The sequence below is a fragment of the Sander lucioperca genome, chromosome 18 (genome assembly GCF_008315115.2).
Source record: "Sander lucioperca isolate FBNREF2018 chromosome 18, SLUC_FBN_1.2, whole genome shotgun sequence".
Lineage (NCBI taxonomy): Eukaryota > Metazoa > Chordata > Actinopteri > Perciformes > Percidae > Sander > Sander lucioperca.
Genome location: NC_050190.1, coordinates 15,496,576 through 15,510,483, shown reverse-complemented (window position 1 = coordinate 15,510,483; position 13,908 = coordinate 15,496,576). Strand labels below are relative to the sequence as shown.

The window sequence follows — 13,908 nt, the reverse complement described above, 5'->3', positions numbered from 1 at the left end:
GTTAGGGCTCTGTGCGGACCAGTCCAGTTCTTCCACACCAAAATCTGGAAAATAATTTCTTTATGGACATGGCTTTTTGCCCTGAGACATTGTCTTGTTTAAACATGAAATCAACCTTCCCCAAAGTGTTGCCGCAGAACTGGAAGTGCACTGTTGTCTGAAATATTATTGTATTTTGTAGTATTATTAGGATCTCCCCTAATTGGAACTGAGGGCATAAAAAACAACCCCAGATTAAAAGTGTGTGGTCAGGGGTGTCACATACTTTTGGCCTTTTAATGTGGTACTTTAGTGCTGTTAAATGAAAAACAGCAAGTATGTGCAATACTCAAGAGTGACCTACAACTTTGTGGTTATAGTAAGTACAAAAACATTAAGTGCACAGCCATGGAATTGATTTTGTTAATGAAATTCAGCAGGCTGTGGTCGACCATACTTCAGGCAAAGTGTGTGGCTGATGCCACTGCGACATGAGCACAAATGTGCACATTGTGATCAGTGATCCTCATTTGACTTAATAATGTCTCGTCCTTCCCTCAACCACTCAGGTAAACAAGAACAAGAAGTGGCGCGAGCTGTCCACCAACCTGAATGTGGGTACATCCAGCAGCTCCGCCAGCTCGCTCAAGAAGCAGTACATCCAGTATCTGTTTGCCTATGAGTGTAAGATGGAGAGAGGAGAAGATCCGCCAGCAGACAGCAGCAGCAGCAGCGGCTGCAGCATGACTGGAGGGGACAGCAGGAAGCAGGTCAAGATCCAGCCACCCTCACCTGGTAAGGCCTGATAACAGACTTGTTGGCTGGGTTTTTCACAACTCCACTCTCCCATCTGTTGGCAGCCAAACAACAGGTGCTACTGATCAAACTACAGGTGTTGGGAATCTTCAGAGAAAAAGAGTGATCTGTATTCATGACAATGTGGCATACAACATCACCACAATAAAGGCTTTGCAGCTGAGTCAGAAACCTCGTATTGAAGGTAGATGCTATATGCTAGCATCTTGGAGGACTGGGAACTGGCAGAATATAGTTGTATGTGCAGATTCAAAGAAAAGTTTTATTAGCATATTATGTAAGTTTGTTCCACAATTTAGGTTTTGGTGACAGAAAAAGTTGCAAGAGAGAGTCATCTCATTTGCTCATTTCTCATTAGCTATAAGGTTAATTTAGCAAAGAAATAAAAGGTATGATTGTTATTACTGCGAGCTGTGTTATGTTCGCAGCTGTGCACATCAGAAGATTACAAATAGTCATAACTTACGAGCCAAAAAAAAATTAACCATGTATGTGCAACACTGCAAAAACAATTCATAGAGGCACTGACAGTTAATGGGTCAGTTAACCCAAATTACAAAAGAAAATGCCTTACCTGATGTAAGATTTGGCACTTGTGATGCTCACAGCATTCACAAATGACAAACCTCAACAAAATCTAAATTGCAAATACCTCTAGAGCTAAGAGAGAGATTTTGTGATTTAGCCGAATTGACCCTTTAACAACTTACAGTACCATGAGCAGCCAGAATGTGCGACATTATTGTTAGAAATAGCATACAAGAATGCAACATGAATACATGAGCACATCTTAAAACCCAAGAGAGATGAGTGAACATTAGTACTGTTTTGATGAAATGATTCTCAGTTTAATGAAGGTGAGCTACGATACGATCACCACTTGCACCTCAAACCTGGGACTCGCCTTTATTTGATTACAATGCTTTGGAGGTTAAGTAATATTATTTTGGTCCAGCACCGTAACATAAAGGGTGCTTTTTGTTTGTGTATATTACCTGTTCACACCGTGTGTCTCTGTGCACAATTATGACGTGAGGATCAGAAGAGGAGAGAGAAAGAGTGCGGAGCACTATATGGTAAGGTCACATCTCTAATTTGCAGCGGAGATGAGAAAAGTGACCCTGGCTTTTTAAATAGAACATCAGAGCACTTCACCTGCCTGGGACACTGTAGATTGCTTTTCCTGGTGGGTGGAAAAGAGCATCTGCCTTCATTTGCATACACACACACACACACATACATACAATACACACTGTATGTTGCTCATAACACTTTATAATTCCCAATTCAGCCCCCTCTCATCCATTCAATGGGACCTAATCACACCAATTTCACAGAATCTCATTTTGACTACATCAGCTGATGGGACCATGGTACATATATGCTCAGAAATAGTGTCTATATTGTGAAATATCAAAAGGTCAACAATTGGGATGTTTGGACCGCCTTTTGGATATGCAGCATTAAACTGTAAAGTGCTTATGCTGCAGCACTTGATTGAAGTGGGATCTGCTGCATCATTTTTATATCACCTCCATATGTAAAAAATGATGGTCTTAAGTGCTATAGTGCATTTAAAACATACTTATTTTAAACTATAATTAAGGTTTTTATTACTTGGGTCTATTTTCATAGTTTGGGCTGTCAAATTGTTCTTCTACTAAAAGTATTAACATATAACTTCATCAATATGCATATATTAAGAATAACATTACAATTATGATAACTTGTCAGCGGTGCTGGTAGATATCCCAAGGAACCAGGAGAACGAGTGATATATTACTGTGAAGTAATATATGTAACCTTTTAATCACATTAAAAAAAAACTAATTATTACTGACATTTCAGGTGCACTCACTTTCAATTTTATGTCTAAGTAAAGTGGCAAAAATAATCTGGCTACTGTTGCCAGATATTAGAAATTTCAGAAAAAAAAACCAGAATTCCCTTCTTTAAATTACTACAAAATGTCAAACAAATTAACAGTGATTATGTTACATTTAATAGGCCAATAATATTCATAACAAATATGATTCTAAGACTTCCTATGCAAAATGAATTAAAAGATGGACACTTGTTGTAGTTAAGGTATGGATACATTTGTCTTTAACACTGAAGTCAGCGGAGGGATTTTTTATTACACAGCCCATTTCTAAAACTTTGGCTGTTTTGGGTAAATTCTGTTGTGAAAAGTGCTGAATACCAATCTTTAAAAAAATCCAATCCATTTCCTTTTAATGCCTCTGTCTTGATCTACTATCTATGCTTTCCTTCTCCGAGTGCAAACTGCCCTACTGACACCCTGCCAGCCTATATATAGACTGACAGCCCAATGATGTCACTGAGGGAGTTTGTCCAGTGGGCTGGAGGTGTGTGTGTGTGTGTGTGTGTGTGTGTGTGTGTGTGTGTGTGTGTGTGTTGTGGTGGTGGAGGTGGTGGGGTGTGGGTGGTGGGGGAGTGAGTGATTAATGAGGACTGGAATGTGAAACGTAAACAAACGTGACCTCGCCGTCACCTTTCATTCACAAAACTGGCTCGGCTGACTGACTTTCTCCCCCCCCCCCCTAACCACTACCACCCCTCTGGATTATGTCACCTGCTGACACACACACACACATCTTTCCCCTCATCGTAATTCTTTTCTCCCTCTAAATGTGGAGCAGAGAGCATTTGAGTTCATGCTTTCCTCCACCCCCCTCCATCTTTAAAACCCCACTGCTTGGTATTATGTATCTGTCTGGCTGCCCGCCTGCTCTTGAAGAATGATAAACCTCTTAACCTTGGCTAACCCCACCATTGTTTTCACTTCTTCACGTGTGCATGCGCGTTCGTGTTCGTCTGAAGCGGGCATATCCCGGGAAGTGAAGAATCCCTAATGCTCACTGCCCCTTACTTGCCCTCTCTCCTACCTCTGCTCATCATCATGGGATAACATCTCTCCCTGTGTGTCTCTCTCTCTCTCTCGTTCTCCTTCTCTCCGTCTCCTATGATGTAGAGGAAGGGGATATCATTGAATAATTCAGAATTAGCATGAATTTTTAAAGCTTAAATCTTCCTTTTCTTTTTTTTCCTATTGTAACGTGCAGTGCAGGGAAAGGCCACTGAGGCTGTTCCAGTGAAAGTCTTCTTACTCTAAACGCTCATTAGGACACTTTTATATTCTCGCTTCCTCCGTCTTTGTCATCTTTTAGCCGGAACGGTCCACATTTTCCATTAAACCTGCTTCTGGGAATTTGTATCCCTTGGTTTTATCTGGTTGGGGGTTCTTTGTGTGTTGGGCTCTTGTTGCACGGCACTCTTATAATTTTACAGTCATCTGAACTGAAAAATTCAAAGAACTATGGTGTCATAACAAGAGAGCACACTAACCTAATTTTATCTCCAGTTGGAGTCTCTGTGTGAGGGGATGTATTTTTTTCCAGGAGGTCACAAGCACGTGCTTTCACAAGCTCCTCACTCATATTTTTAGGGGATGTTATAGCTTGCACATAATTAGTTTTTACCCAATACACCGATGGTAGATATATGCACTATATTTTCTTCAAATACATCTGTGCCCCCCAGTTTAGCCCTCCACGTGAACAAACAATCCAGCTAAACAATCTTCAAATGGCTTCCACATAAAGAGCTGTGCTGCAACCACACAAGTGGGCAATTCCCTCTGAGAAATCCTTCTCTTGTCTTCGCTACGTCCTCTTTTCCTGCCCCTCTTAGGCAGTCCCTTCGTACTCATCTTCTCTGCCCTCATGTAGGCTGTTTGCTCAAGCTTAGTTCTCATGTAGGGTAACACTGTTAGTGCTTTGGCCTTAACTCCAAAGTTATCTGCACTTTTACAGTACTTTGCTGCAGCGAAAAGCCCACCATGGCTGCTCTTACTCAAACCAGCTCCAAGATCATATTTGAGACATGGGGGAGCCCCGCAGTCTGAATGTGTTGTCAGTCGTCTAGCTGTAATGATAATAAAAAGGCTACTTGTGTCTTCCAGCTAATTCAGGCGGCTCCCTCCAAGGCCCACAGACGCCCCAGTCCTCTGGCAGCAGCTCTATAGCGGAGGCAGCAGGGGATCTGAAACCCCCCACACCTGCCACCACCCCTCTGGGACAAGTCACACCACTGCCCCCCAACAGGTACCACACAGACATACTGCACTACTAACACTACTATTGCAGTACTGCTACTGCTCTGTGTGATGCTGCTGTTTTTACTACTACTGTACTAATATTACTACTTATATTCATATTGTTACTGCCTCTACTCCTGCCACAGTAGTACTTTATTTTCTATGATCAATTTGACTTGATTTTGTAAAACAACTTGCAGTGTGTGCAGCACTCCGTTCCATATGTAGGAACAAGCTTTGTCTGTTGATGTATGGTATAAATTGTGAACAACTATAGTGTAGTGAAACAGGATTTAACTATAAGACAAAGATCATTATGTGCACCGTTATGTTGAGATACACCATTATCCATATAACACCGTTTTTTTAAGTGATTTAGGTGAGATTGAAGACAAAGTGCATATTATGGTTTGTTGCTCTTTATATGATGATTTAAGGCTTTTTCTTTTTTGTAAAATGTCCCTCATCTCTGCTGATTTCTTGTTGGATGATTATAAAGGGTGGGAGCCTTTTTTGTGGCAGATTTTATTTGCGGCCTGGGAGAGTAGACAATGTTCTTTGTTTGCTTTGTTTGTGATATTATGTGTGCAAAATTATATTTCAAGTGTTGTTTTACGATTGCAATGGGATACTTGCTGTACAGTATTATAAGCTCATGTTGGCAGGGCATTTGTATGTGCATGACACAAATAAAACAACAGTGGTGGAAAGTAACTAAGTACATTTACTTACTTTACTAAGTTTTTGAGGTGCTTGTACTTTACTTGAGTATTTCTATTTCATGTTACTTTATACTTTTTATGTATTTGACAGTTATAATTACTAGTTAACTTTCAGTACAAGTTTATTATTATTTATTAAGCTCAGAACAAGATATTAATTAACAGTAAAAGAAAAGAGTAACCATGACATAAAAAGAAAGGTAGAACATATATATATATATATATATATATATATATATATATATATATATATATATACAAAGAAAGAAAGATAAATATAAATATATATCTATTGCATTGAAGTGTTTAGTTGTCTACTGTTCACAGACGTATATGTCACCATCAAACTACAGGGGTTGAAAGCCTACATCAACACACCAATATGAGTCAAGCTTAGTAGGTTCAAAATACTCACATAGTGGTTACAACTTTTCACCCATGACAGTTCAGGGTTAATTGTTTTGCAGAAGAATACTGCCTCAACCTTACATGGGCATGCCTTATTGAGGCTCATGGCCCTGGAATAAGATCAATATATTTCCCTTTTTTTGTGTGGTACCATCCTGTATGTCAACTCTTCATAGGCTGCCCCTATACTTAATTTAGTGAACCATAAGCTGGACGGAGGAAGATCCACCCATTTCCATTCTCTAATAAGGAGCTTTTGGCCCAGCATGATGACTGCGTGGATCCCCCTTAGAGGGGCGGAGTCCCCCAATATATACTGTATAGGCTCGGTAAAAAAGGAATGTCCTAATCCACGATTAAGTTTAATATTCTTATGATTTGTTGTCCACCACCTCTGAGCTTTGGGCAGGGCCATAACAAATGAATCAGGGTGCCTGGGTCCTGCCCACATCTCCAGCATGCTAGGTCCTCTCTTCACCCCACCCTATCCCCACCCTATGCAGTGTTGCAGGGGTCCAACAAACCCTATTCGGAATTTTGAATTGTACTAATCTAGACATAATCTCGTGAGAGGATTCCTTGGGGTTTAGCAGAATGGCACTCCACTTTAAGTGCATTTTGCTGCTAATACTTCTTTACCTTAACTTAAGTACTTAATGTAATATATGAAGTATTTCATATATCAAAATGAAACATCCATTATTTAAAAAAAAATGAATAACAACATTACTTATGTCTCAAAAATAAAAGCATAGAACTGGGAGCAGCACACATATCCATATTTTCAGTGTGGGCAATCCATGGTCTCCACCTCGCTCACATAGATTCCACCTTCTTCCCTCTCTCTCCCCCTGTTCCTCCCACCCTCCCTCCATTCGCCTCTTCCAGGAGCAGTGTGAGCGTACAGGACCCCTTCTCGGAGGTGAGCGACCCGGCCTTCCAAAAGCGTGCTACCTCTCTGCCCCCCTCAGCTCCTTACCAGCAGGGCCTCGGCATGCCTGACATGATGATGAGGATGCAGTACGACGCCAAGGACCCCTTCGCCGGGATGAGGAAGAGTGAGTGAGGCACACGCTGTGAAAACCTTTCATCCAAACACCAAGCCCTAGACCTGTTTCCCCAATTATTTAAGAATATTTTGAGACCTAGTATGTGAATTAACTGGGGTTTTTTTGCTGCGAGAAAACCATTTGAATCAAGTATTTTATATTTTCATATAAACTCTAAATGAGTATATTTAAATTTAAAACTTCATCTTAAAACTTTATTTAAATTTACATGGCACTTTGTCAAAATGACTCATGTATCCCAAAGCCATTGTTCTTCTGTCTGTCTCGTTGGTCTAATTCATTGTCTAGTCAGGACAGAAGTGTGTGTGTGTTTTACTACTAGAACTATGAAAGGAGATGAGAACTGTTTGTTACGCCACAGATCCCTTTATCGAAAACACACCAGCTTGTGTGATGTTCTTGTAGCTTACCCTTCGTCTCATCCTAACTTTGTTCACCCTTTTCATCCTCCTCGTTTTCAACCTTTCATCTTTTCCATCCTGCTGAGAAGCACCTGTTTTGACCAACTCATGCAGGTTTAGTTTTCAGAACAAACAGTAGTTTTAGAAAGGATGGCGGCTCCTCTAAAGGCTGGAGAGAATGGACTCTGAATGAATAATATGGTGGATGTTAGCTGCATAACAACAGTTTCAGCCTCAGAACAATAGGTTTAATCATGGGAAGTGGTGAATATTCATAGAGGAATGCTGCCACCTGGTGGATAGCAAAAAATGTAGTTCATGCATATGAAAGGAAATTTTAGCCTCTGTTGTATGTTTGCAGGACAATCATAGATTTCCATTTTGTTTGTGTTGTCTAGATTCAGTCACTATTATATATGAGATGCATTTACCTCATTTGCTTTTCTCCATTAACAGTGGCAGGAGCGGATCCCTACATGCAAGGCCAGATGCCCGGTGGTGGCATGCAGGACATGTATGGTCGACCTCCGTCAGCCTTGAGCATGAGCCAACGTCCACAGTATCCATACGGGCCAGGCTACGACAGGAGGTAGGCCCACAAATCAGCAGAAGAGGGTGGTGAACCTGTAGTAGCTTATTATTTCCCTAACATGAGCCCTAAGGCCTACTGTAGTATTTTTTATTTATTGTATGTACAGTACCTGCCTGTTATGGGCAGCACAGAGGATATTCACCAGCAGTGTTTGGGATATTTAAATACATATGTTTACAAAAGAATTTATGTCAGTGATGTATTGATAGAAGCATGAAGACTTTCCTGTTGTCTGATCCTCAGACCGGACCATGTCATGGGGATGGAGGGGAACATGGGTCCCCCTGGGAGTCAGAACAACATGGGACCTTCTAACAGTGAGGGCAGCATGTACTCTCCCAGTAGATACCCTTCACAGCAGAGGTCAGCATCTGTGTGTGTAGTAGAGTGTACTAGAGTACACTTGTAGCAATAACAAATTGAAATGTCTTCATGTAACTTTGCTAATCATTTTTTAACCAGAGAGTAATGTATTCCTCCTCCCCCCCTCTGTTCTGTTTCAGACACGATGGCTACAGTCAGCAGTATCCCAGCATGCCATATGGGATGCATCCATCTGGAATGTATCCACAGCAACAGGTGAGAGAGAGCTCACTTGTAAGATGTACTGGAAACACAGTAGTTTTACACTGCTTACTGTGACTTTATGTATGAAAGGAACACGGTATATGACAGCAGAACAAAACATTTTAGGGCTAAAAGGGCTGTACTCGACATTCAGAACAGCAGCAAACAACTATTTGCTATGTAAAGATATAGTGGAGTAATGGCATCCTGAGCAGAGAATGAAGTCACACTCCCTCTGTGTGTGTGTGTTGTAATCCGATCTTCTCTGTTGCATGTGGCTGTGAAAATACGTAGGTATTTCACGTATTGCGGAATGGTCTGTGAGAGCTGTGTGGAGGCAATCCCAGCCTGCTGTTTTTTTTCTCTCCAGTATTTCGAATACAGCCCCTTTAAACCTATTTTGAACAGGAAATGTCCTCACATTGTCACAGTTCAACCTACAGATAATGTACTGTATGAATAAATCATCAGCAGTGGAATGAGGAGAATGAATTATCCATGGCTGTGTGTTTTTACTAACTATCTACACCATTGCTTCAGCAGGGCTATAAACGGCCCATGGACGGCATGTACGGCCCCCCGCCCAAGAGACACGAGAGCGACATGTATGCCATGCAGTACGCTAACCAGCAGCCGGACATGTACAACCACTACAGTGGCGGGTACTCAGGCCCTGAACACAGACCCATCCAGGGACAGTTCCCCTACCCCTACCCCCGTGACCGCATGGCCCCCTCAGGTCAGAGCCAGCACAGTATGATGGGTGGGGGGCCCACTCCTAACCATGCCACCGATGGCCCCAACATGTGGCCCTCTAGGACAGATCTTGGCTATCCCTACCCCAACAGACAGGGGCCGCCATCACAAATGCCACCTTATGGCTCAATCGGTAGAGATGACATGGACGGGCGGCCCGGGCAGGAGCAGTGGCACCGTCAGTCTCCCTACATGTCATCATCAGGTGGCATGGCTCCCCTGTCCTCACGCCAGCCATCTTCTTATTCCAACTCTCCATCTATGGTCAACCACCTGCCCAGAGCACCCAGCCCAGGGGCCTTCCAGCGCTCTATGGACTCTCGGATGTCACCCAGCAAAGCACCATTCATGTCACCAATGAAGATGCCTAAACCTGGGATGACCATGATGGGCTCACAGGGCAGTGGACCCCTTGGTCACTTTCCTCCCAACCTGAGGCGGGACCTCAACTACCCACCAGGATCAGTGGAGGCCACCATGCCGATTCTCAAGCCCCGTCGCAAGCTCACCTCCAAGGACACTGGTGAGATGGAGTCCCATTATTTCATGAATTACTATTTTGAATAAGGCTGTGAGGTGGAAAGGTTGGTAAGGGTCTTTGGAAGATGCATTGTCGATTGTCTCATTCTATTTGTGCATTTAGCTCGAAAAAGTTGTGGATTTACAGTATTTTCATGCTCTAAAAAACACCATTTCATTTCTGCCTTCAATGAACAGCTAAACCTCATTTTCAGGTAGAACTAGCACAACATGAGGTACATTTTATGAAAGGATTTACAATGATATACTCTGTTCAGTGTCCTCTTTTATCATTTGGACCGTGTCTGATCACTGTTTTTCTTTTTTCCCTGGTTCCAAAAATCCCACTGTTTTAACCCCAGGAACGCCTGAGGCCTGGCGCGTGATGATGTCTCTGAAGTCTGGCCTGCTGGCAGAGAGCACATGGGCTCTAGACACCATCAACATCCTGCTGTATGATGAGGGCACTGTGGGCTCCTTTAACCTCTCCCAGGTAAAACCAATTTCCTCACTACACCTCACTGCTGACTGACAGAACGGATTAATTTAACCCGCTGGAGCACACGCTGTGACAGTATGACAATACAGTGTGTCTCTTTAAACCTGATCTTCCAGATTAACCTTTTCTATTGTAGCAAAGCTCCAAAAAGAAATTCAGTAAGGGGAAAAATTTTATTGGCATTATGTAGTCCAAATGATTCAAGATATTATGAGTATTTGAAAAAAAGTGATTAGAATTAGATTTCCTTCTGCTTAAATTGTTGACATTCATTGTATCTTTGTCTGACCAGTTGCCTGGATTCCTTGAGCTGATTGTGGAGTACTTTCGCCGTTACCTGATCGAGATCTTTGGCATCCTCGAGGAGTTTGAGGTGGGGACTGTGGCTGAGAAAAGACTTTTGGACCCTGCTGCTGATCAGAAAGAAGAAGCCATTCCTGAACAGGAAACAGACTATACTGCCCAACCTGAACCTGAGTCAGCTCTGGCAGCAGAGACGCCGGTGGAGCAAGCAGGAGGCATCGTGGAGGAAGCTCTACCAGTCACTGCAGAGCCAGAGTCAGCTGAGGTGACCAGTGAGAAGGAGGAGTCTGACGTAAGCATCAAGGAAGACAAGAATGAAGAGGACAGAGGGAAAGAGGGAAAAAAAGAAGAGGGTGAAAAAGGAGCAGAGACTAAAAAGGAGTGTGTTGACCAGCCTGTTGCAGAGGAAGAACCTAAACCTAAACAAGCCAGTAAATATGATAAGCTCCCCATCAAGATTGTCCACAAAGAGGACCTGATTGAAGACATGACAGAGCACTTAGGTTACGTCACTGAGTTCACCAGCGGGCTGCTACACTGGCAGGCTGGTGGAGGTGATTCCACCGCACACATTCAAACACAATTTGAACCCCGGAGTGAACCACCTGCCAGGGCAGATGGAAAGACAAGAAAAGAAAACAAAGAGGAAAACATGCTGGACGATGGGAAGAAACAACCACTGAAACATATCACTGCTACTATTGATGATGTTCTGTGTGCTCGGGTTGACGCCCTTTCTTACGCCCACCCTGCACGCTCCTTGCCATCCTACCCCTTCAGGGTGCATCAGGATGGGGAGCAGGACCACATCACCTTGCTAGAGGACGAGCCTCGCTGCCTGGACGAAGCTCCGCTCTCCACGTCCTCTGCCTGGCAGGACTCTCTGGCCAAGCGGTGCCTCTGCGTCTCCAACATCGTCCGGAGCCTGTCCTTTATCCCCGGGAACGACTTGGATATGTCACGCCACCCTGCACTGGTTCTTCTTCTGGGCAGGCTGCTCCTTCTGCACCACCAGCACCCGGAGAGGAACAGATGGCCCCCTAGCTACCAGAGAGACGAACAGCAGGAGCAGGGGCTGTCGAGTAGCAAAGAGGAGTGGTGGTGGGAGTGTCTGAGTCTGCTCAGGGAGAATGCTATGGTCACTCTGGCCAACATTTCGGGTCAGTTGGATCTCTCCACATATCCAGACACTATCTGCCTCCCCATCTTGGATGGCCTTCTCCACTGGATGGTATGCCCTTCAGCTGAAGCCCAGGACCCCTTCCCATCAGCAGCACCCTACTCTCAGCTCACTCCCCAGAGGCTGGTGCTGGAGTGCCTCTGCAAGCTGAGCATCCAGGGCGGCAACGTTGACCTCCTTCTAGCAACGCCGCCTTTCAGCCGACAGGAGAAACTCTTCACCGTCTTGGTCCGGTTCGTGGGTCAGAGGAAGGCCCAGGTGTACAGGGAGATGGCAGTGGCTGTTCTCTCCCACCTGGCACAAGGAGACCCCACAGCGGCACGTGCCATAGCCATGCAGAAGGGCAGCGTGGGTAATGTGGTAGGCTTCTTGGAGGATGGTGTTAGCATGGCACAGTACCAGCAGAACCCTCACAGCTTGCTGCACATGGGGCACCCCCCTATGGATCCACCTAGCATAAACATGATGTGCAGAGCAGCTAAAGGCCTGTTGGCTATGGCTAAAGTGGAGGAAAACAAGACAGATTTTGTGCTGTACGAAAGCAGATTATTAGACATCTCCATTTCCTCTGTGCTCAACGCGGGGGTGGCAGCTATTATTTGCCAAGTTCTCTTTCACTTAGGGAAATTATGACAAGAGGAGAGGCAGGACTCACACGGCAGACGCTAAGGCGTACAAGATACTTTTGTGGTTTTCTATTTTTATTTATCAAAATGACAGAATTCTTTTTTTTTAAAGAAATATCCACATAAAAAAGATCTCTATATATGTAAAGCTTTTGGGCCCTGTTGAAAAAAAAAGTGGGTTTGGGATTTAAAAGCTCATTTTAATACAAATATTTAATACCTGCTGGTGTTGGATTGCTACTTTTCTTTGGCATTTGTTTTTGTTTGTTTACTTTTTCAGCCAAAGCTGCCACCAGATGTTGGTGCTGAATTATGTGGTTCCTTTTGAGTCGATGAGTCGTGGAGATGTTTTTCAGTTTTATAAATGCTAATATACTCATCAACATTTTGTTAATGGAGAGTATTTATTTAAAATGTGACACTGTACAGTAGTTTGAATTGTTTTTGCCAACAGTTGTGGGGGGAAAAAAACACTAACTTTTCAAATTGAAATGTATATGTCTCCATCGCTGGAAGATAAATTGTGCAATAGGACTCTAGAGCAAGTTGTCCCTTTTTGAGAACAAGAAGACTCTTTAAAGACACCTGCAGTGTGTGCTTTAGGCCATGAGGAGGCAGCATTGAACCAGCCAATCACCATACAGTAAGAGAAGCGCATCTGTTAAAATAAGTGTCTAATTTATCAATCATAATCTCAACGATTTTCACAGATGAACTTTGTGTTTCCTAAGCACTTGTGTTATGTCTGTGTTTTTTCATCACTGTGTATATAAACCGTTGTACAATGGACACACATGATTCTTTCAGTCTCAATCAAGCATAGCAAGAGACTCTCCGACTATTATAACAAATGCTTTTATTGTTGGTAAAATTTGTTATTGTTATTATACATATTTTGTTAATGGGGTCAAATATTTGAACATGGCAGATGTAACTGGTGTTTCAATGTAAAAATTCCTGTATGCATTGTATAATAGCTGAGAAAACAATCGCTTTGGTAATCAAACGTGGAAGTGCCAGGGTGAGAGGATATCTAGTCGAGGTTACATGAGAAAACTGAACACATTTCTGTTTGTTACTGTCCTCCATTCATGTCAATGGGCATATTTTTGAATCTAGATAATGCTCTACAAGAAACGTGTGAAAAGAACCTTCAAAATGTCCTGAAAGCTCATTGTAAAATTTGCCTTTTTTTCGTATGACTCCTTGTCTCTCTTTTATTCAGTATACACATTTATACTCTGTGCTGCACATGTCACAAATAAATGTACGATGAACATCGTTAAGCACTGGAGACGTTGCATTATGTCCAGACAATCTTAGGCCAATAAAACAAACATCAACTGCTTA

General features: G+C 42.9%; 1 protein-coding gene across 4 annotated transcripts in view; it reads left to right on the top strand.

The window, feature by feature from the left end:
* Window positions 1-13,908, top strand: part of LOC116035622 (AT-rich interactive domain-containing protein 1B-like) — a 168,870-nt gene extending 154,962 nt beyond the window's left edge. For 3 of the 4 annotated variants that reach the window (XM_031278808.2, XM_031278809.2, XM_031278806.2), the window contains 9 exons: window positions 549-774; window positions 4,781-4,922; window positions 6,934-7,103; window positions 7,973-8,105; window positions 8,352-8,471; window positions 8,612-8,687; window positions 9,216-9,954; window positions 10,313-10,443; window positions 10,742-13,908. In XM_031278808.2, the coding sequence (XP_031134668.1) occupies window positions 549-774; window positions 4,781-4,922; window positions 6,934-7,103; window positions 7,973-8,105; window positions 8,352-8,471; window positions 8,612-8,687; window positions 9,216-9,954; window positions 10,313-10,443; window positions 10,742-12,565 (3,561 nt within the window). In that variant the 3' untranslated portion in view covers window positions 12,566-13,908. The remainder of the gene's footprint in view (window positions 1-548; window positions 775-4,780; window positions 4,923-6,933; window positions 7,104-7,972; window positions 8,106-8,351; window positions 8,472-8,611; window positions 8,688-9,215; window positions 9,955-10,312; window positions 10,444-10,741) is intronic. The other variant, XM_031278807.2, reaches the window with a different exon arrangement.